Here is a 23,696-nt window from a genome sequence, read left to right as displayed (position 1 = left end):
AGAGGATCTTTTCTATATAGAGCTACTGATACACCTTGTAGTGATACTGAGAGCAGCACTTTAGCTCAGGGACCGCGCATGGTCCCATGTGGTCATGGTGGTCATGAAATTAACCTTGGCTTCCCTGAATTTGCTATAAGGTGTCAGCCTGCTCCTTATGGATAGAAACGTGGTTGTCCCTCTAACCCCATCACTCTGGTCCATTGCACACACTGAAACTTGCAGTGTAAAATGAAAAGTCTCTCTTTTTTTTTTTCCTTCATTTTTATTAAAATCCCACTTGTTTGAAAGAAAGAAGTTGAATGTGCTGCATTGTTTTTGGGGTTTTTTTTGGAGTCCTAACTAATAACCTATAGGGCATAAACTGCCCAAACTATGTTCACTTCATTTTTATTTTATTTTTATTCAATACTTAAAGATTCATGGGGATGTGGGTAAAATCAGTCTTCTACAGTGCTCCATGCTGATTATCATTCATGAAATAATTGATATGATGGATAACTATAAACTTGCCAGGCAAGTGTTCCTCTTGTAGCATTTGAACTACTGTAACATTAACCAAGAAGAGACTAATTTCTGTGTAAGGCAACCAGTCTCAACAGAAATGAGAAAAGCGTAACCATCACTACAGAAAGGCATTTTGTATAAGTAATGCAAAAGACCTACCTAAACCTTGTGTCTGAGGATTGCACCCAATTGTTTCTTTAATGGACAGACACCTCTTCTCTAGAGTTTTCCTCTCAGTGTAGGACATTTATTCAATAATAGGTGGTTGGCAGTGCAAATCTGATCAGTGAAAGTGTTTATAAATATTGGAGCTTTTCACAAGTGTTGGGATGGGGAGGCAAGTACAGACTATGGCAGATGAAAAGTTGTAGTGACGCCAACTTCTGCTGTTGCAGGTAAATGAACAGATGCTTAGATCTAGGATGAAAACTTTCTGTGTTGTGGCTGTGCTTGATCTGCTCAACTGAGCAGAGTCACACCAGATTTTCCCCTCAACAGGATGGGGTACAACATTTCTGCTGCCAGAGACTGGATGAGGGGACTGGGGAAGAAGCTCAGGCTCTGAGCTGATGATGGACACTTAAAACTAGATATCCTGGCAATTTTGTATGGTAGTTCTGGTATTCCTGGAAGATGTGAAAAGGGTAATTTTGCTTTCCCACTTTGTTTTTCTTTGCCATTGTAACTCTGTAATACCTACCATTGCCTTATAGCTTGGCTGGTTGGAGGAAAGCAGCCAGCAGTAGTTGTTTTTTTCATGACTAGCGAAAAACTTGGGGTTTGTTCCATCTTGGTCTTCACTAGCAACTGTTATTCTTCAGAATCCTTTCACTGAGGATCCTTTTTAGTGTGAGAGTAATACAGGTGCTATTTATTTTGCGCAGTATTCTGTCTCTTTACCAATCTAAATAGCACATGCTCCCGATATTCCTTTGTAACTGTGTACTGTGGTGCACCAAAACCCATGGACTTTTCTCATTTTCATTGTAGATGTAAAGTCCTTGTTAGATGGAAGTAGGGAGGAATTATATTCAGTCACGTAAGATTCATCTTTTCTGGGTCTTCAGTGGTGGTGGAGATCGGTTTGTATTTCTGTACGTTCCCTGGAGGGATGCAAAGAGGATGGAGGGGAACAGATCATCTGCCCTTCTGGCTGTGCCTTCATTCACACTGCCTGGGTAAACGTGGCTAGGAACAAGGAAAGTTGTGGTGCCTCACACCTGCTTGCATATTTGCGGGGGTGGAAAAGAGCAGATGTCCAGAGCTGCCAATTCTGGGAGTTCTGCAGGAATGTGGGGCCTGTGACAGCTGATTGAGCTGGAGAGGGTTTGGGTGGGGGAGTGTGCCTGCATGCTGCCTGGGAGAGTAGGTGATGGGGAAGGGAAGTGGAAAGTTGGCATGGACTCCAGAATGGAAAAGGCTGTTTGAACCTGGAACTCTTATGGCCTGGACGAAGCAACTACATCCTCTACCCTTGGGAGACACTAATTCTCGAGCCTCTGCTTCATTTTGAGTGTGCTTTCTGGGTTAGTTGATAGGAAAATCAGTTTGTTGACCTCTTCAGATTTGGCCTGATAGGGCAACTGCCAAAAGTTATCATCAGTCCAATTTCAGCAGCCAGAACTTCAACTCCAACAGTCCCTTGCACCATTAAGGGACATGAAACATGGGAAGGATAATAATCTCAAGAAAAGGCCAAGAAGTAGCCTGGTTTTCACCCAATATTCAGTGAATCTCCTAAGAAATTCTCCTGAACCGTGGCCTTTTCTGAACTGGCTGTTGTTGAGTTTGATTTGGCAACAAGTTTGGTTTGAAAGCATCTGAGTAGGACTCCACTGAGTGGGTTTGAGCAGAGCAAAGGCTACAGAAGCCCCCAGATCCTCCCAGCAATGCCAGTAACTCATGTGGCAAGTGCTCCTTGTTTCCTGTATTAGAGGTTCCCCAGTCTAAGGGATCTGAAGTATTATATTATTCCCTGCTTCATCAGGTTGATAGAACATTATGATGCCTATTGGCCCACTTAGTTCTTGTGAAATCAAGGTTCAAACAGACAAAGATTACAATGAATCATGCAAACAGCATAGTGCTGTCCACCTGCGGGCACAGATGTGGTAAAGGAACAGGACAAAATGAATAATAATGTAGAACACAAGGATGTTACCTGCTTTTGATGTTGAACTAATGAGAGAAAAATAGCTAATAAGATATTTATTACCTTCACAAACTCATTGTCTGAGGATCCAAGAAGTCATTAATCTCACATTACTCTGCTGTTATTTTTACTTAGATAAGGAGACCTTAAGTGAAGACCTGAAGAACTGAAGAGAACCACCCAGGGTGCCCTGTAAGTCTATGGCAGAGCTGGCAAATGGACCTGGGCTCCAGGTAGATCCACCTTTTTAGGACATTCAGTCTCAATTGTGGAGTGGTCACTTCAGATCTCCAGATACTTTCTGAAATCTGGGAAGAAAGGAGATAGATTTTTGAGGCTATCCAGTAGTAAAGGTGGGTCAGGTAAGACTGCTGGGAAGGCAACAGTCTTCACTTCTTTGCTCCTCTTGCCTGATGAAGGTCAGGAGCACCAGGGAGGCTGCTCTGCTGTATGGCCAAGGACTCATTGCAGCAGTAGGACTGCTTTTTCTAGCTATTGCCCAAGCCAGGAAGCCACTGTCATGCTGGTCTGCTGAGTTGGACAGCTTGTGGCTGTCTTAACTTATTGGCATTAGAACAGGAACAATGTATTCCTGCCTTCCTCTCCTCTGTACAGGAATGTCTTTCCTGGCAGGACAGCTCCATCTGCCTTCAAGGCAGGAAAAAGGATCCTGAAGAAGTGTTGTTGAGTTCTGGCATGTACTTAGACAGGATTAAAAAAAATTATGCCTTAGGGTAGTGTTTCAACCTCATCCACTGGTGTTCTTACAATTAAGGAGATTAAGGAAGAGCTCATCAAGGTCCAATTCCATGTCTGGCTTTTGGAAAATAGCTTGCAGGCAGGCAGGTGCACACATGGGTTGCATCAAGCTGTGCATCTTTGTCTTTCTGAAGCCAGGGTGTGAAATTTACTGCTCCTGACTGCCAAAGGATGGAAGAAAATTCTTCCTTCAGTTTCCAGGTAGTTTCAGGGCTTCATCCAGCACTCAAAAGAAGAGTTCATCTCATTCTTTTCTCCCCTCCCCAACCTGAGGCTGCAAAAAGCCCCAGGTTGCCCACGGTTCTTCAGGAGCCCCTTGGGGTCACAGCATGGCTGAGCAGGTCCTGAACCCAAAACCCCAACCCGGAGTCCCTTGGGGCAGGCAATTGCCAAATTGCCACCTTGTGTGAGAATGCATCTCGAGAGCTAATTGAGCTGGATTTATGGGCATGGGGTTCAAATGCGGGTAGCACCAAACCTCATCTGACTTAAATAAATAGAGTCCCCACCAGCAGGCCAGTGATTTGGAACCCTTGCAGATGCCCTTTGCTGTACCTCCACCCAGGAGCTGGAGGCATCATCCCCAGCCCCCAGCTGTTGCCCTTGAGGTTTACACAGCTGCCGCGGGGAGTGGGGGAGTGAGGGGTGGGGAACACAGCCTCGCAAGCGCCTTGGTCCCGCAGCGGGGTCAGAGGTGGACACGTTTGGGCTAAAAGAGGAACAGGTGGGTAAAGGGCTGACAGCGGGAACACTGGCACTTTTATTTTTAATGGCCCTCCCCCTGGTACGCTCACATACGGCGCTGGAAAGAGCAAGACACGACTGTACAAAATGCATCTCACCAGACTGAATGGGCCCCCCTCCCTAAATATAAGGGATTGTCTTGCTTTTGGGAGTTGAATATTCATTCAATTTGCATTTTAACCCATGCAAAACTTCTAAATTAAAGTATTAATGCATACACTTAAGTGAGCAGGCTGTGATCAAGGCTTTCTTACTCATCCCACCTGTGTTCTTTTGTCCCCTCTTTTTCTGTATTTTGCATTGCTGTTGGGTCAATGAGTCCGTGCAGAGGCAGGCACAAGGATATTTTGTTTAGAGATGTAAGAATAATCAGTTGTTCAGACCTCTGGCAGTACTGAAAAGCTGGGGGGAAAGATATCTTGCTGTGGTTTAACAGAAGGGGTTTTTTTTTAAGACTGGGTAGGAAATGGTTTCTTGCTGGATTCAGGCAGTTTATGAAGGCCCTATGATCATAAGGAGAACAACAGAAGGAAATGTGAAAGAAGTAGTTTTGAGTGAGAAAACAAATTAAGATTCATAACACTAAAAATAGCAGGTGTGCTGGACACCAAACAACCCGTCAGGGGTCCAAACCGAACCCTGACACCTTAATTTAAGAGAAAAGCAATATGCAGATGCCACATCTGTCCTGTAGTTGGTCAAGGTACTTTCACCAACAGTAAAGGGATTTTTTTTCTTTAGTGTCTCATCCTCATAGGCATGTTATTGTCCCACCCTGGTGGAACTGTATCCTTCCCTCTGCTTTTAGGGCCCTGTATTTCTGCCTGAAGATGGTTAGGGGGGGAATGGCCAAGCTGACATACAAGCAGAGCTCGTTGTGTGTGCAAGCACCTGAGATACTTGAGAAAAAGGCTTTACTCTTGCTGGATGGGGTGTAAAACTGTTTGCTTGCGGTGTAACTGCTGTTGTTGAGCTGATGTGGGAGCTCTGTGGCTTCCAGCAACCAGAAGTAGCTGACAGGAGTGGAAATGCTCCTACTTGCTGGTATTAGGGCAGGCAATCAGTGTGCCCATAAAAACCAAAGTTAATCAAGCCTATGGTAAAACCTATTCTTTGACCGTGGCAATACAGAGCAGACTTAAGGTTATTTAGGTATCTGCATAGCTTTCTCATGGTGTAATAGGTTTGCTGCTCGTCTGTGCAACTTCCATGAGTTTGTGTCTTTTACTCCCAAGAGAAGGACAATATCCTCAAGATGCAGTTCACTGACCAGTACATAAACATGAGTCCAACTTAACACGGGTCTGTCCGGGAGTTTGTTGTGTGTGACATCGGATTAGTAGAGTTAGGACTGAGAGAGACCATTAATGCTCTGCTTGAATCCACCATGTGATGACAGGCTGTGGAGCTTCATACAAGGTGAATGAGACCAAATCCCACCCCAAAGATTTGATGACAGAAGAAGATCTCATTTTCTATTTGGCTTTACATGTTTGCCTTCACAACTGGGATCATTGCAAGTTGTTCTTTTTTTTTTTTTTTTTTTTTTTTTTTCCAGTCAGGGCTGTGGCACATCTTACATAGAAGCCAATTTGTGCAAATAATGAAAAAAAACTGTCACTTGACTCCAGCCCTGAGGAATACAGTGGCAAACCATTCCCTCGCCTGGAGGTGAAGTAAAGCCCAGGAGCAGCTTGCTGCAGGCTCTTTTCTTTCATGTGACTAATACACACAAATCCCCAGTCCTCAGGGGCTTGGGGATCGCCGACAGCAGTGGCAGGCTGTGAGAAAGGGGTGAAGGGAGCAAAACTGTGCTCTCCTTTCATTCACCAGGGTCAGCTGTCCCACCTGTTCCCTCTGCTTAGACATGGGTAGCAGGGATGCAGGGGATGGGGCAGTGGCAGCCTTTAAAATGAAAACTCACCGAACAGGAGGAATTTTGTATTAAAATGAGAAACAAGTGGGCATTTGCCTTGCCACAAGGGTAGGGACGGGCAGAAGAAAAGAGACTGCTGGACACAGCGGTGGGATTGGTGTTTGCCTGAATCACTCCTCTGAGAACTGGGGACCAGGCCAAGGACAAGTTTCCTAATGAAAGACTAATGATGGATGAAGCTCAGTAGGTGCTGGGTTGCAGTTTGATTCAGAAACCCAATCCTCTACCAGCTGTTTACTTAAGCAAATGCCACGGCTTCATTCTGCCACAGTGCCTGCCTAGACTTCCCTGGGAGATTTCTTCCATCAAAGTGATGCTTCTTGATTTTAACCGCCAGCGCTGTCTCTGGGGTTTGCAGTCCAATCTGTGCAGTTCTTTTGTGCCATACAGTTTGCAAAGCCTGTAGCAGGTATCTTTTCCCACAGTCATGTGGGATTGTGTTTCTTTGGCCCTCTTTAAATTGAAAACTTTTTTAGGCTAGATGCTATCTGGTATTGTGTGGTTACAGAGGACATGACACAAGAGAGCTGTAGCCTATCTTGGATACTATTGTTAGCATGATAAAAAGCCCTGTAACACAGAGACTGAAGGAGTGATGGTCCATCACACTGAAACAGAGCCCTGCTTGATGGGAAGTGTGAATGAGATGGTGTGTATGAGCAGCCCAGCAGAGGAAAATCTCTTGGAAGACCTCAGTACGAGGATGTTTTTTAACAGTACAGATGCAGCTAGTGCTTGATTTGAAGTTGCATTTTCCCCTCTTGTGGCTGCATTTGTTACTTAGGAGGATTTCTATGCCATGATGGGTCTGGGAACTGGCTTTGACCTTTGTTTTCCCTGGCCATCTCATGAGCTTCACAGATCCCACAGGAGCAGGGGACCACCCTCTACATGCTGCCGAGAAAACCAAAGCTGCAGCAGACAAATCCCCTGCAAGGTGCTGGTTTCTCCTTACTCAGCTGCCTTGTGCGTCCCCAGGCTCCAGCATCTGCCATGGGCAGGCAGCCGGGTGACTTGCATCCCCTCCACAACCCGTGCGACCACAGGGGACACGAGCTGAAACACACTCAACCTTGAAACCAAAGAACCCTCAAACCTGTCATTAAAGCAGCTGCACTGGCAATAAATTTAGTATTTAAAGAAGTTCATTGCTTGTTTAAAATGCAGCAAGAGTAGCTATGGGAACAACTTCAACAGTTTTATCATGATGAAAATTGACCCTGGAAAGACATGCAGAAAGGCTCCTGGAAGCACCAACATTTTTCCTCTCAAAGGAAAGTGTGGAACCTATTGCAAATCAGCTAGGAAAATGAACCAGGCAAGTCAGGAAGCTCAGTTAGGGGCTGCAAGTGTATGTAGAAGTAGTGGTAATAAAAGGTTTTAAAATCTGAATAATATGAATGTTAAAATTTTCAGGAAAAAATGCTTTTTTAAGTGCAAGGGATCAGGAATAAAGGAAAATTTGAAGGATATTTATTGCTTTTCAGCTTCTTAGTTGACTTTCAATCCCCTTTTGAAAATTCTTATGATGTCCCCTACATTGGCTCATGCAATATTCATGTTAATATTCTCTGCCTTCACTACTCTGCCTTGCGTAAATCATGGCAGACAAGGGAGCAGCTCAGCTGGAGAGGTTATGGCTTGGTGCCTAAAACACCCGAGTAAAGATGAGGAGATCTGAATGCCATTCCTGACCTAGCAGCAGCTCTTTCTTCTCCTGACATGGGAAATGTTCATGAACTAGCTGTACTGGCTTTCTCATATGCAGATTTCTGTGCTAAGGTGTTTAATGAGGAACTGAATGGGAAAAAAACAGACACTGCTTCTAAAATGCCTCTGCTCATCCCTGTCTGACTATTCTTGCCCTGCCTGTGAGCATCCAGACATAAGTGATTCATGACTTAAGTACATTGAACCTCAGAAGGAAAGATGGGATTTTCTGTGTGTTATTTTACAAAAGATGCACCTAATATCTCAAGCCAGTTTAACTCAGCCCTACTCCTGTGGCTATGACTGTGATGGAAAGGGCATGGTGCTTACCATGATGGGGACAGCTCAGCCTGTTCCACTAAATCCAGGACTGAACACAGTGGCTTGGTGAGGGCAGAGGTTTAAGGCTGAGATGCTGGTCCCATTTGAAGGAAGCTCAGGGCTGTAGAAAGCGGGGAAGCTGTAGGTACAGTCCACCCTGCATGGTGGGACTCTAGCAGTGAGAGGTATTTACCCAGTCTATGGAGACCATTAGGTCCTGATTACAACCAAAGAAACCCAACCCCTGTGACCCCTGGGGGCCAACTCTGAGTATGGCTGACAGATGCCAGATCCCTGCTGAGCATTACTGCACTGTCTCAACTCATCTTCCCATGGGTAGCTTCACCCAGATGGATGGTGATGGCCAGAAGGAAGAAGGCTGGAATTCAGAGAGGGAAATTCAATCAGAGTGGGGTTTCCAAATCCCCTAGGTTCTCTTGGAAATCCCAGCTCAGCACCCTGCCTGCTGGTGTCTAACAAGCCTCTCAAGAAAAAAGACATCAAACCCCAGGATTTATTATTAATCAGTCCAGCTTCTTAACACCTTCTCTTGTGACCTTGGTTGCTAGGAAATTTGTGTCAATACACAAAAAGTGAAGTATTAATAGAAAGAAAGAGCAGCTGTAAGAGCTCTGCATGGAGTGGCATGGCCAGTGCAGAGGCTGCCCTTGCAGGACACTCTAGCCTGTGAAGACTTCCACACTACATGTCTGCTAGGAAGCCAACCTTGCAGGGCCCCTTTCCTGCTTCTGCAGTAGTGCCCATGCTATAAAACTCAAAACCAGCCTCAAAACCTTAGTCACTGCATCCATCCTGCTCATCGGGAGGAGACACTGGCCATGCTGACTCCTGAACCATGCCTGGGAATTGTTTGAGCTAATGTGAGCTGGTCTGGGTCAAAATGATGCAGGGATTTGTGATCCACGGAGGTGCAATGCCCAAACCCTTGGTCCTTTTATTTCACTCACAGATATATCCACAAAGCTTGAGGCCCATATGCTGAAATCTTCTTCAGAGACTGGGAGCTTAGCTGCAGATCCTCAGTATCTGCAGAATTCCTGATTTGATTTTGGCAGGAGGCTGATGGTGTGAGTGCATAACCTGTCCCCTCTTGGGCACAGAGGGTTTGCAGGTTGCCTGGGGAGGTGACAAATGCAATAGGCACAGGTTGGAAGAGGATGCTAACTACGGACAGTGCCAAGCTTGGAAGGCACAGACCTTTCTCCAAGACCCGTGTCTGGACTGAGTCCCTAAGTTTAAGCACTTTCATGTTGTTCTTCCCCCACTGGGTGTCCAGCACAGCATACCTTGCATGGGAGAGGAGGGTGCTTAGCAACAGCAGTGTCCAGGAGAAACATGATGAGGCTGGTGAGGCTGGTGGAAACATAAGCCTCATTAGGCTTGCTTTCCTTTGGGGTGTTTTATGCTCTATTTACAGGTGTGGATGCAGGAACTGTGAGTGCAGGCACCATTCCCACATCGTTCCCTGGTGACCATGTTTGACTTTGGTGAGGAGAAGGCAGGGAAGGCTGGTGTCCTCCACATGGGGTGGTTCATGCACCAGCAGGGCTGCGAGGGAGGAGGGAGGTTGCAGAAAAATTGCTAAACCTCGCCTTATCCCACATTATCCTCCCCTCAGCTGTTCAGCTGGGATGTGCCATGTGGTGTTCAACAACTGCCGCATTCCTCTCGCGAGGTGGCCACGGTGTGACGGCTGGGGGGAGCGCGAGGGGAGCCCTGGCTTGGCTCTGGCAAAGCTTTTCCATCCCAGAAATGCTGCAAGTCCTGGGGAAACTTAGAGCCTCCCATGATGCTACTTTCTGAGAGCACCTGCCCTGAAAAAGGCCTCATGGCCAGTGCACTGCCGTCCCCATTTTACATGCAGATGACTTGAAGATGAAGCTGTTCAGTCCAAATCATGCATTAGTGAGGGAACAAGCTGGGGGTAGGTCCCGCATCTCCTTCTCTTGTGCTTTTCTGCTTTATCTTGGCCTTTCCCTCAAGTGCAGGGGCTTAACAGAAAGCGGTCCTGGAACTGTGTCCGACAGAGCAGTGGCAGCTTGGCCGACCTTCAGTTGGGTTTCAGGGGTAGACAGGTCTTCAACGGTTCCCTGCTTCCACCTAGTGACGAAGAACTACTGCTCACCCCTCCTGCTTTTCTCGGTGGCCTTGCGGGTTGCAGCGCAGGAATGTTTCTCAGATTCACGATGCTGGCCTGTCTGTAAGGCTATTTCTAGTCATACACCTAAAACCCGTAATCTCCAAATGGATAATTGCAAGCAGAAACAACCAGATGGCCCGGGGGTGAATGGTTTTGGGCAGAACTTTCCTTCAGCAGGAAAAAACTTGCTTGCACAGATATACAAACATACGCTTATCCATCAAATGGTACTGCTTTCCTGGTTTTGGGTAATCATACCCAAACCTAGTCATCAGCTTGGAGTGGGAGAGTATATACACTTCATTTAACAAGATTCCCATGTGACTTGACCATTCCTCTCCTGATCTGAATTACAGGCCTGTGTTTCTGGTTATTAAGGACAATGTTCTTCACCAGCTTCCCTTTTTCTTTTGACTTTTCAGCTCCTTCAGGGGGATGGTTTCCTACACAGTGCCTTACCTGATCTGTGACTTTCTGCACAGAATACACACCTTGTTCCAGGCAAATCCTTTGCATCTGCAAACCTTGGACATTTAGAATCATAGCATTATTTAGGTTGGAAAAGACTTTTAAGATCATTGAGTCCAACTGTTAACCCAGGACTGCCGAGTTTGCCACTAAACCATGTCCCTACATACCTCATCTATGTGTTTTTTTAAACACTTCTGGGGATGGTAATTCCATCACCTCCTTGGGCAGCCTGTTTGAGTGCTTGGCCACCCTTTCAGTGAGGAAATTTTTCCTAATACCCAATCTAAACCTCCCCTGGTGTCACTTGAGGCCATTTCCTCTTGTCCTATTGCTTGAATTTTTCCTATATAAAGCATTTCTTTAAGACTGGATTGCAAAATGTTATATAGAAAGACAGAGGTGACAGTTCATTTTTTTGCTCACTATGATCTAGAGAGTTTGAGTGACTGGGTATATCAGGAGCAGAAATGTCAGGGATCTGAAGGCAGCAATAAGCCTTAATGGCCCTGATCAGCCTCACCTGTGACCTTCATCCACACCCTGCCCATGGGTCAGGAGCACTAGATAACTTCAGCTTTGAGCCTGTAGTCCCTCCTTGAGATGTGATGTAGGAATACTGGTCTTTAGTCCTGATTCTAGTCCTGCCTTCTAGCTGGATTGTGGGCTCGTGCTGCAGTTGAGCCTCCCTGCTCCTGAGGGCACTCCCTAGACTGACCCTGTACCTGGTCCATCCCCTCATTTGGGACTTTTAGTGGACCTTGTTACCAGTATCTAGCTCAGTCTGCTGTGTTCAGGTTATCATCTTTGAACTGTCTCTTCTTTGACAATACTTCTTTGAGAATTTCTTCAAGTTTACTCTTCCTTCTGACCATGTTTCCACTGTAATTCCAGCTAATGAGTAAACTGAGTGCGGACTGCTGAGCAGGATAGGGTTAACTTTTATTTGGTTCCTGTAATCATTTGCTATATTCAGCCGAGACATTGGGGCTTGGCCTAAGAATAAACCAAATGCAACTGGTTCCACTGCTGGGCAGAGCTCCAGAACTTCCCTAAAGGTTGATTGCCCATGACTTTGTGCCTCTGAATTGAGGTTGAGGAAGAACAAGGAAGCCTGTTTCACCTCCCCTTGGGGATGAGGTAAGAGCATGGATACATACTGCTATTGCATGATTGGTGCATGGTAACTCATTAAACGGCAGTTATGCTGTGGTGTCTGAGAGCTTCCTCAGTGGAAACTTCTATGAAGGCGTCCATACCGGTGTAAGGGCTCAACAGCCTATCATGTTTCTGGTGGCTCCATCAAAAGCCATCTGGGTTTCAAACAGATGAGTGCAGAGCTGGGAGTAGGGGTGATGCTCACCCTGTTATTCAGCACCTGATTTAGGCTGAGCTGGGTCTTCCCTGTAGCCAGTGGAGGCACATGGCTCTCCATGGGGTGAATGATAACACTATGTATGTCCACTGTACTCTTTTTCCGCTGCTGACTGTATAAAGAGCTACACTTGAGGTGTGGTAAGAATTCCTGTCAAATGTAGACACTGTTGGGAATGCCATGGAAAAAGGGAATTAAGTGTATATAAGGAAACCCTGAGGTCCACTTGCTGTGAAAGTCACTCTCAGACTGGCTATCAGCATATCAAGAAACCATTCCATCTGTTTCTCTGTCATATTGTGGGGGGGAAAAGATGATAAAATGGATTAATTGTTCTCCTGTTGGAGGATCTAGTAGTCTACCAACAGAAAAACGATTCCAGGTTAACTCTGTAATGGCCATTAAAGACTTGGAACAAAACAGTTAATAGCAGCAAGTAGCTTAGGTTAATAATTAAGCATGCTCAATGGATGGCTCTGAGCTGTCTGTGACAGGCATTGAACTTGGAGAAACTAGTCTGGTGGGTTTCAGCACACAGTGACTCAGTTACCCATGCAGGGGCTGAACTGAATGCCTAACAACCTCAGACTGAAAGTTGTGGTAGAGCTGGTGTCAAAGGGATGGAGCAGTTATGCTGGTGTCGGAGCCTCTGCCCTTGACTCATTGGAGGAATCGAAGAACAAATTGAATAAGGTAAGTAACACCAGGAAAAGCCCTAATAAGAATAAAAAAAAGTAAACCTAAATGATCTTTTATGCACCTGCCCTGAAATAGGAGGTTCATGTGCATCAGGGCTCTGGAGTCTGATCTCTACAAACTGCAGTTAGGGTAAAATGTGCAAGAAAAAAAGGGGGGGGGGGTGTAGTTACAGCAGGCCTTGTGGTAGAAAAATCAATAGAAGCTTAGAATTTGGCTTTAAAGGGTCAGTGTGTTTGCTGTGGTTATGTGGCAAGTAAAGTTTCTGCCCAACCCTCACCTCTGAGAGTGTCGCTCTCCTGTTGCATTTTTTCTACGGTGCTAACTCACACTGTGCATCTCTGCTCTTACCCAGCAGCTCTGAGGAGGCTTTCTGTTTGACATTTCATGACCATGATGTATAGCATTTGGATGATCTTAAAACCATGTTTATGGTAATAGCAATAGGGGAAGGAACACATGAAAAACTTTTAGCTTTGTTATAAGGTTTGCCTTTCCTAGAGGACCAACCAGCAGACTTGGTTTCTGGAACACCCACATCTATGGATGCATTGCATTACACTCTAATCTTGCAAAAAAAGTCCCCGCTCCTAAGGGAGGGAGAGGCTTTAGAGGCTGTGCAATATCTCCTTTGGTGTCTATTTTAGATCAGGAGTGTGCTTTTCAAGCAAATCAACTCATCTCCAGATAAGGTGATTTATTCCATGCCACAGAACTGTCCCAGTGAACTGATGCCAATCCTTCTGGCTAAATTCAAACCAAGATTGGCACCAAAAACCACTCCAGCTGCAGGAACGGTCTGGAAACTAGGACCATGCGTGGCAATCAGTTAGCTGAGGGCAATGTGCTCGAGCTTGTCTAGACAACAATTAACATGATGAGGCGTGTTTACAGAGCACAGGGGAGTGGGGGACGGATGGCGCCAAGGGAAGGTAACACCTTGCGGTTAATTGCTGGTAGTTAACCACCAATCAGGGATTGCCTAGGATGCAATGCTTAGCTTCAAGAACCAATCTGTTTAAAACGCGCAGCTTCTGAAAGTGTATAAACCCTCGTGCTTCTGTACAACAAATCGACATTTGCTTGCATTAAGCTGCGTCCCGTCTCTTCATTCGCCGCAAATTGGTGACCCCGACGTGATGCGTTTAAGGATCTAACGTGAAGGGCTTTCGAATCGCCTATCTGAGCGACATGCAGCGAATCCCACAGAACTTTGAATGATCCTCTGAAAGGAAGCAGGAGCCGGCCAGAAATCCCTCCGGAGTTGAGAGGTGAGCTGTGGGAAATCCGTAACGGGGAATCAGGCTTCGTCCCCAGAAAGAGACGTATATGGACTCATGAAGGGTCTTCTAGTCAGATCAGGGAGTCCGTGCCTCAGTCTCCTCAAATGGTGACCCCTATGGTGGTGTTCCGAAGCCTTGGAAGAATAAGGACGGAAAAAAGACAGCTCGTGGAAGAGGGCTGCGTTCCGGAGGAGACGGCTTGGCTGAACGATCGCCTTGCCGTCTGGACCAGGCGGACAACCTAAACCCCGAGGATAACGCCTGTATGCATCGAGACAGGTGAGCAGCCAAGAAACTTTAGAGACTTTGAAAGAATGAAAGTGTGTACATACAGCAGCCAATTGTATGATGCTGCCGCGGAGGGGAACTCCGTGTCGGGAATGCATTTAACATCTTGGTGGCAAATCCTGACTACTCTTTGCCAAGTGTGGACTAATTCTACTAACGGTGCTAAACCAGAGGAAGCTGTAAATTCCACCGACAGCGCGACTCTTCTCAAGACACCGTCAGTGATGGCGATTCTGTCCACACCTCCTCTGCCCCCAAAGCTTCTGTCACTGATTGCAGCGACCCTCACAACACAGGACCAAGCACGGGAACAGGACAACTCGGACAATGATTCCATTGACACTGATAAACCTTTTGATCCAGGTCCTATAGATCTGGAAAAGGAGCTAGACCTTTTCCCCACCCCCTCGTCTCTCCTGATGCATTGATTGTATTTTTGGGGAGGGTGATAGGGAGTCTGAGGGATTGGTGGCAGGAATGCAAGTGGGAAACACTCAAGTGATGGGTTTTGGGAGTCGCTATGGCATGTTCAGTATTTTGTCAGACAAATCAACCTGCAGAGTGGCAGCCTGTGCAATACGAGGCTGTTAAAGGGTTAAGCAAAGCAGTGCGGGAAGGGAGGATTCATAATACATTTGCTATGTCCCTTCTTGAAGTGATGGCAGAGCCTTATACACTCACACTGCATGATTGGAAGTTATTGCTTTGTATGGTACTAACTGATACAGTATATGATGTGGTTATCTGATTTTTGTGAGCTATGTGTAGTGGCCTTGACTGAAAACCTTAATCGGGGAATTGCTGTTAACTATGAGCAGTTAGCTGGAGCAATTAACTGTGCCGATTCTGTGACTCAGGCAAGGTATCCCAGGGACAACCGTTTGCAAATGAATGAGATGGCTATTAAGGCAGTCAGGATGCGGGAGTCTTGCCACAGTCTTGCAGGGTCCTAGAGAGTCACTAACTTTAATACTAACTTTATTGATTGGCTTCAGAATATTTTGCAACAAGTCGAACATCAGGAAGCTCAAGGGTTGCTTTTAAAACAACTGGCTGTGATAACGTCAATGAAAATTGTAAACGGGCAACTTTCACAATCGCAACCCCAACATGTGTCAAATGATTGTAACGCAGAACTCACAGCAGACTGTAACTCTCAGGCTGAGTTCTGGAATGCAGCATAACAGATTTTTGCTTCTCTAATCTCTTCTGTAAGAATAGTACACGCTTTTAACTTGCTTAGTAAATTAGGCTGCTAGCTTGCTAAACAAAGTAATACTACAAATACTATTTTTTTTTCTGGCTTATTAACAGATGTTGATTCTGTCCATCATATGTTGCTACAGAACCGAGTTGCTATTGATTTTTATTATTAGCACAGGGACACAAGTGTGAAGACTTTGATAGGATGTGTTACGTGAATCTGAATGACCACTGTGAATTAATTTACAAAAGTATACAAAACTCAAAAGCCTTAAAACAAAGATCTGCAACAGAGCCAGGGGCGGGATGCCTTTGGTCTCTTCTCACGGCTGGGAAACTTTGGGCCATGACTCAAAAGTATTACAGGTTTTATTATAATTATCTTTAACCACCTTATTGATGTTTGCCTTATGTCTCCCATACTTTTTTTTTTTTCCTGTATTCAGTGTTTAGTTGATTGTAACATAAATCAGGTCATGGTCACCCAGCTACACACAACCTTTGCCTTGTCGCAATTAACAAGCAAAAAAGAGGAGGATAGAGAATGTCTGAAGAGAGATGTAGTAGAGGAAGCTGGAGAATATTTGACCTAACAAGAGATGAGAGAACAGCTAGGTATTGTGAAGGAGAATAGGAAAGATAAACATGGTTATCTAGTGTTTAATAGGTGTCTGCATACTTGTAGAGATACATAGCTATGTAACTACATGAATGATTCCTGCCCTGAGCCTGGTGGAGCATACAGCTGCGGTTTGTGTCCGGGCTCAGAGATGTAAATAGGGGCTTCTCTGTTATGGTAAAAGTGTTTCTCTTTGCATAAAAAAGAGAGGGAATGAAGGGAATGACCCCAGAGGTATGTTCAGAGAAGGCATGCGATGTTTCGAACTTTTTGACTGAACCAGTTCTTGTTTGGTGTGCCCTTCCATCTATGTATAATGTTAATCTAAAAGAAGCTGATATTGTTTACACTTTGTCGATAATTTTCTGTAGATGCTAATGTAGTAGGAGGGCTATGATGGGAACGTGTCGCAGCGGTTCTTCTCTTATCCAGAGTAACAGCAGGGAAAGCATTAAAGAGTTGAATCACCTTGTTTGGTAGGCAGTTAAGAATGTGTCAAAATTGCCACTGCTTTTTGTTGTTGGTTCAAGGACATGGCTGTGAGGATTTTGATGGTATGTGCTGCGTGGATTTTAGGCGCCCCATTGCAGCAACATGTTATCAAAATCTGAGAAAATGTCAGCCTTTTTTGGCATCCATTCACTCAATTGGCAGTATTGTTTGTTTGCTATTACCTTGGTTGCTGTCATGTTTGCAAGGGCCCTGCAGAACATGGCAAACCTGGTACTAGCTGTTCAAAAACAAAAAGGGGAAATTGTAAAATTGTACGGAACAAAGACAGTGGGTTATTTTGACATTGATAATATGTCTTAGTTGGTTTTTTATTTGTTCTATTACTTGTGCCTTGTTTTTGCTCGGTTTCAGGGGTTCTTTTGTGCAACAGGAAGGGGGAGATGCAGGAGCGGGCTGGAAACTAGGACCATGCATGGCAATCAGTTAGCTGAGGGGAATGTGCTCGAGCTTGTCTAGACAACAATTAACATGATGAGGCGTGTTTACAGAGCACAGGGGAGTGGGAGACGGATGGCGCCCTTGGCGCCAAGGAAAGGTTACACCTTGTGGTTAATTGCTGGTAGTTAACCACCAGTCAGGGATTGCCTAGTATGCAATGCTTAGCTTCAAGAACCAATCTGTTTAAAACGCGCAGCTTCTGAAAGTGTATAAAAAACCTCGTGCTTCTGTACAACAAATCGACATTTGCTTGCATCAAGCTGCGTCCCGGCTCTTCATTCGCTGCCTCCAGCCATTAATGGATGTTCGGTCCCTGGGGCTAGGCTAGAGCTAGTGCTATGCAACACCCCTAAATGTTTGCAGTGTGGATGTTGGGTCCTCAGCATCAGTTGCTTTGCTCTGCAGTTCTGCTTCCTTTGGGTTGTGCAACAACTGCAGACGTCTTTATTCTGGCTCTTGTATTTTCCTGCTATTATCACCAAATGATTTGCTGCCCAGTCCTGAGCAGTTCTGTTTTCCATTAATTCCCTCACTTTTGCATGAGGTCAGTATATTGCTATCAAAAATATCCCAATTACCAGATCAGTGTTGGGCGTCTCAAAGTGCTTGGAGAATGCTTTTCCTCCGACATTTTGTCAACGGCCCTGAAACTCGTTACTGTATTATCTGGTGAAGGCCAGATGGAAAGAAATGGGAACAGAGAAGCAAGTTCCCTTCCCTCCACTTTCCTCTTAAGGAAGGAATGCACAATGCCCCAACAATATTCAGCACCCTTGGACACAAGTTGACCACATCTTCTAATCAATGTTCAAGAGCACTTTGTGCCTATAGACCACAAGTAACTTCTCTGCATGTGTCAGTCCTTTTAAAAATTACTTAAACCATGAGGTATTCTGAATTGCTGTAGCAGTACCAAAGACCATCACCCCCACTTTTTTTCTCTTTAATTCTTTGATTAGTCTTGTTTTCTTTAACATAGCCAATTGAGTTGATTAACAGCTTAATTTTGATTGGTTGTACGAACATTTACAGAAGGCAGCAAAGCAGAGTGCTATGGGCAATTGTTTAGGCTTTTTCAGGTGACCTGACGGGCTTTCACAAATGCACAAGAGAGCTTGAATCTTTGCAGCGTATACATTGACTGAAGCAAGACCACTACATGGAAGAACACATGAGATCTTGGTACCATTGTCCTGCGGAGGAACTGGGCCTGAGGAAAGTCGAGGTCAGTTCTTGTCCTTTTGTCCAATAACTGGCTGGTGGAGCAGGGATGTGAAATTTCTTTGCATCATTTTGCTCTTCTGTGGGACATGCGTTCTCTCTTTGAGAGTTGGTGATTATACAGTGCCTCATACAGTGATTGTGGATTTTGCCTTTTAGGTCCTACCGTAACAACAATCAAAAACCTGTATTAGGTTCTTGCCATATGATTTTATGTTTTGGGCTTTGGTGGTCTGAGCTGAGTTTTAACAACCAAGAGATGTTCTGAGTGAAGGGAACAGAACCCCACGAAAAGTAGTTGTCCCAGTCTCTGTTACTCGCTAGTGAGAATTTGAGCTTCTTTCTCATTTGCAAATGTGGCTAAATTAATTTCCATACTAGTACAAAGCTCAGGGTGAAGGCAGTAGAATTTTTTTGTTTATATTTTTAAATGTTAGAACAGTTCCTCACACGGGCTTTGCAAAGAGAATGTGTGATATGTCTGGCTATGATAACAAGTAAGACCAAGTAACTTCCTAGTGTACAAGGGTACTCAAATGTTTATTTTCTTAAATTTTAGAACAGTTCACAGCTGTTGGGGTTAAATTTACCAGTGTTCTTCCAAACAGTTCCTAGGCATGCCTGAGGAGCCGGCATGGTCCATTCCCAGTTTGGAGCTAGCTGTGTAAGGCTAGAGAGCTTAATAGCGTAGAAAAGTCCTACCGTTTGGCTTTGGAGCTGGAGAATGAGCATGGCATGATTTAATTTAATCTAATGCAATGATTTCACATGAGGAAGCATGGAGCTAGGAGATTTCATCATCAGGGGCTCTAAATCCTGTAATTGTTTTCACCAGTTCACCTGTGTCTAATGCTTAATTAGTCAGCCACCTGAAACGTGGCTCCAGTGGGGAGAAAGCTCAGCCTGAGCCTGTCTGGAAAGCGGTCTGCTCAGAGGGGCATATATTCTGTGTAGGTTTTTTGCATGGCAGGATAAAGAGTATGGTTTGCAATATGTCGATCCCTTATACTGTGTGAGATGTGACTCGGTGTATTCTCTGTGACTCCACATTGCAGCCCATCTTGTCCGTTGTAACACGGACCATTGCTCCCACAGCTTTGCAGTGTGAAGAAAAAATACAGGTGGGGTTTGTTTTAATGTTACAGGAAAGGTCCTAAGGCCCCAAGCCATGATCCTGGAGCCTGACTCCCATGAAATCCCCATCCAAAGTTCAAGATGAACCCTTGGAGGTCATTCTTTCTGAGTGCCGAGCTGATATTCCTTGCAGGTGGGTGATAGAGAGGTGTTGACTCCAACCACGCTGGTTGTAAAACTGCAGCAAAATCTGATGCCACTGGGTTGGATATGGGTTACTGTGAGACATGGAGAAGCATCTCTCAAAGGTGTTGGGTATTAGGGGATATTAACTGCAGTATACCGGACATTATCTGTCCATATCAGTGGCTTTTCATGGTGTTATATCCATAGCCACTGGAGATTTCTGGATTAATTGTTAATTTTTTTTCCTGTTCTATCTGGGTTCATCTCATGTCTGTTGTTTTCATTCACTTGGTGATAGTCATATTGCTGTTTGCATGTTGATAGTAAGGGTTCATGATGCAAGTGTGTGCAATATTTGGGTTCAGTGATCAATACTGGTGTTCGGTGAGATTGTGTTCAGGTGCAACTAAGAAGTTGAAAACCTCCTGAAATGCTGAAAAGGAAAGTGGATATCCCTGTAAATGGACTTCTGGAAAATTCTGATCATTGGCTACAATAAAAGAAACCAGCCACTGGTTCACCTTTATTAGCTTCAGAGGATGAGGGTCACCCTAATAACTCCTAAATTACCTTAAGCATTTGATGCCTTTATGAAAGGCACAGCATAGCAAGTTACAAGTGATTTGATTTCAGGAAGCAGGAGTTTCTTTCCAGGCCTGTGTTTGTTTCTTTCCAGGCCTGTGTTTGTTTCTTTCCAGGCCTGTGTTTGTTTCTTTCCAGGCCTGTGTTTGTTTCTTTCCAGGCCTGTGTTTGTTTCTTTCCAGGCCTGTGTTTGTTTCTTTCCAGGCCTGTGTTTGTTTCTTTCCAGGCCTGTGTTTGTTTCTTTCCAGGCCTGTGTTTGTTTCTTTCCAGGCCTGTGTTTGTTTCTTTCCAGGCCTGTGTTTGTTTCTTTCCAGGCCTGTGTTTGTTTCTTTCCAGGCCTGTGTTTGTTTCTTTCCAGGCCTGTGTTTGTTTCTTTCCAGGCCTGTGTTTGTTTCTTTCCAGGCCTGTGTTTGTTTCTTTCCAGGCCTGTGTTTGTTTCTTTCCAGGCCTGTGTTTGTTTCTTTCCAGGCCTGTGTTTGTTTCTTTCCAGGCCTGTGTTTGTTTCTTTCCAGGCCTGTGTTTGTTTCTTTCCAGGCCTGTGTTTGTTTCTTTCCAGGCCTGTGTTTGTTTCTTTCCAGGCCTGTGTTTGTTTCTTTCCAGGCCTGTGTTTGTTTCTTTCCAGGCCTGTGTTTGTTTCTTTCCAGGCCTGTGTTTGTTTCTTTCCAGGCCTGTGTTTGTTTCTTTCCAGGCCTGTGTTTGTTTCTTTCCAGGCCTGTGTTTGTTTCTTTCCAGGCCTGTGTTTGTTTCTTTCCAGGCCTGTGTTTGTTTCTTTCCAGGCCTGTGTTTGTTTCTTTCCAGGCCTGTGTTTGTTTCTTTCCAGGCCTGTGTTTGTTTCTTTCCAGGCCTGTGTTTGTTTCTTTCCAGGCCTGTGTTTGTTTCTTTCCAGGCCTGTGTTTGTTTCTTTCCAGGCCTGTGTTTGTTTCTTTCCAGGCCTGTGTTTGTTTCTTTCCAGGCCTGTGTTTGTTTCTTTCCAGGCCTGTGTTTGTTTCTTTCCAGGCCTGTGTTTGTTTCTTTCCAGGCCTGTGTTTGTTTCTTTCCAGGCCTGTGTTTGTTTCTTTCCAGGCCTGTGTTTGTTTCTTTCCAGGCCTGTGTTTGTTTCTTTCCAGGCCTGTGTTTGTTTCTTTCCAGGCCTGTGTTTGTTTCTTTCCAGGCCTGTGTTTGTTTCTTTCCAGGCCTGTGTTTGTTTCTTTCCAGGCCTGTGTTTGTTTCTTTCCAGGCCTGTGTTTGTTTCTTTCCAGGCCTGTGTTTGTTTCTTTCCAGGCCTGTGTTTGTTTCTTTCCAGGCCTGTGTTTGTTTCTTTCCAGGCCTGTGTTTGTTTCTTTCCAGGCCTGTGTTTGTTTCTTTCCAGGCCTGTGTTTGTTTCTTTCCAGGCCTGTGTTTGTTTCTTTCCAGGCCTGTGTTTGTTTCTTTCCAGGCCTGTGTTTGTTTCTTTCCAGGCCTGTGTTTGTTTCTTTCCAGGCCTGTGTTTGTTTCTTTCCAGGCCTGTGTTTGTTTCTTTCCAGGCCTGTGTTTGTTTCTTTCCAGGCCTGTGTTTGTTTCTTTCCAGGCCTGTGTTTGTTTCTTTCCAGGCCTGTGTTTGTTTCTTTCCAAAGGACTTTGGCAAGAAAGAGCTGGACAGGCTGTCTTGGAACCAGAACAGGTTATGTTTTCTGGGGTAGCCCTAAGTCTGGGAGAGTGTACAGAAGACAGCAGACTCATTTCTTTGAGGGCTGGGGGAACAAACATGAGGTTTACCGTCTTTATTTTAATTATTGAGGAGAACAGGAAACTCAGACTGTAGCTTGGTTCCCCAAGTCCTGAAGGCATCAAAGCCCTCCTGAGGGGAAGCAGTACTGTTGCATGGAGGAGACAGTTGGAGGAAGAAGGATGAGCAATGTGACTAATTTGGATGCCTGCAAAGAAACGAGGTGAAGGGTGGGATTACAGGAGGACAGCTGTCTGACCACTGTGTCTCACCCTGAATGAGATATTTTAGATGTTTGCATTGCACTTCAGCCTGATGCATCTGGGTTGTTTTTGCAGTGACAGCTATGGGATTGCTCATTAAGCCCCAAGAAGGCAGTGTCGCTGGAGGGACGTGGATTACTGTTACTCTGGATGGTGAGTTTTAAACTTTTACAAAGCACCTGTCAAAAGTAGCAAAGCATCAGCTCCATACTGAGATCTGTGGTTGGAGTGATGAAACGACAGACCCTAAGCAAGCGGCGTGGACTGTGGCACCCATAACATGAAATTGGCTTCAAATTATTACTTCATAAGCTATTGCTTATAGTTGCTTGTTTTTAAGTTCTTTCTTAGCAGAAGTCAGATTTTTACCTTATTTTTGCAGATGTAGGGCTAGAAATTTCCTTCCTGCCACCCTTTTTTTGAAGAAAACCTGAAAATCTCTGTTCATAAGTCCTATGATGTTGAAGCTTTAAAAACACTAATGCTAAACGTGAGATCTGAGTAAAAAATTCACAGAAATTGATATGTCATGCTCTTTTGGGCCAAAACCAGCTGCAAAAAGCTAGACCTGATTTTCCACAGTGTTGACTATTGATTCATTGGGAAGAGAGTTGGTTTCTGAGTCAGCTGTATGTTTGGTTTAGCTGCTTAAGTTCTGACACTCGATCATTCATAACTATGATGAATGATATTAGTCTTATTTGTCTGAATATTGTGCATTCACACAGAGATGATGAAATGGATGGAAGAAAGGAAGCTCAAGTATTCAAGGGAGTTGTTTACCCTGAGTGGCAGGCAGAGACAGTCACAGCTGGGAACTCACAGTTCAAGCAGCGTCTCTTTCTTTTTGGTGGGGGGAAGCAGACAGCTAGGCCTTGGGAGAAAGGGAAGAACCTTCCTGGGACCAGGAGGAAATGGAGAGTTTGCTGCAAATCAAGAAACATTGATGTCATTTAAAGTGAGTCTGTGGGCTGAGAACCACCTGTGAAGATCGTGAGCAAAGGCAGAGCTGTTTGTAAGCCTCCTTCATTTTTAGTTGTATTTGATCATGCTACAAAGGTGAAGCATGCTATATGTTCAGGTAAAGCTTGACTTTCTGAAGGTTAAAAGTCGTTGATCCTTTGGACAGGTCACTCCAAAGAAATGGGCCAAGCAGATCTATATTACAGCACAAGCCGACTTGAGGTCTTGTCAGCAAAACTGCAAGGCATCAGCAACTGCAAAGACAGTGTCAAACGATGCTAATTTTGCAGGGCTTTAAGTATCTGTGAGCACGTGTTTTTTTCCAGTGTAGATGGCTGAGGCGATTAAAACTCCTAATGACTGTCAATCTCTGCAGTAGAATACATGTGGGAGAGACCAAATACTGTACTAGAGGCAAAAACCCATGCAGCTGCGTGTGGGATGAACTTGGTCTTAATGTGTGTACTGGTTCTGGCTGGGCTAGTTAAATTTCTTCATAGTATAAAAAACATAGCTTGTTTGGTGCTCTATTTTGGATTTGTGCTGAAAA

General features: G+C 44.9%; 1 protein-coding gene across 4 annotated transcripts in view; it reads left to right on the top strand.

The window, feature by feature from the left end:
• The first annotated feature begins 11,827 nt into the window (after positions 1-11,827).
• The window catches only part of PKHD1 (PKHD1 ciliary IPT domain containing fibrocystin/polyductin), a 278,509-nt gene continuing 266,640 nt past the window's right edge, over positions 11,828-23,696 (top strand). For 2 of the 4 annotated variants that reach the window (XM_037391750.1, XM_037391753.1), the window contains exons 1-4: positions 12,616-12,826; positions 18,243-18,398; positions 19,540-19,661; positions 22,259-22,336. In XM_037391750.1, the coding sequence (XP_037247647.1) occupies positions 19,610-19,661; positions 22,259-22,336 (130 nt within the window). In that variant the 5' untranslated portion in view covers positions 12,616-12,826; positions 18,243-18,398; positions 19,540-19,609. Of the gene's footprint in view, positions 11,899-12,615; positions 12,827-18,242; positions 18,399-19,539; positions 19,662-22,258; positions 22,337-23,696 lie in introns of those variants that run through there. The other 2 variants (XM_037391751.1, XM_037391752.1) reach the window with 2 other exon arrangements.

Source organism: Falco rusticolus, chromosome 6 (genome assembly GCF_015220075.1).
Source record: "Falco rusticolus isolate bFalRus1 chromosome 6, bFalRus1.pri, whole genome shotgun sequence".
Taxonomy (NCBI): Eukaryota; Metazoa; Chordata; class Aves; order Falconiformes; family Falconidae; genus Falco; species Falco rusticolus.
The sequence above is the reverse complement of the archived record's forward strand: the minus strand, read 5'-3'. Positions and strand labels throughout refer to the sequence as shown.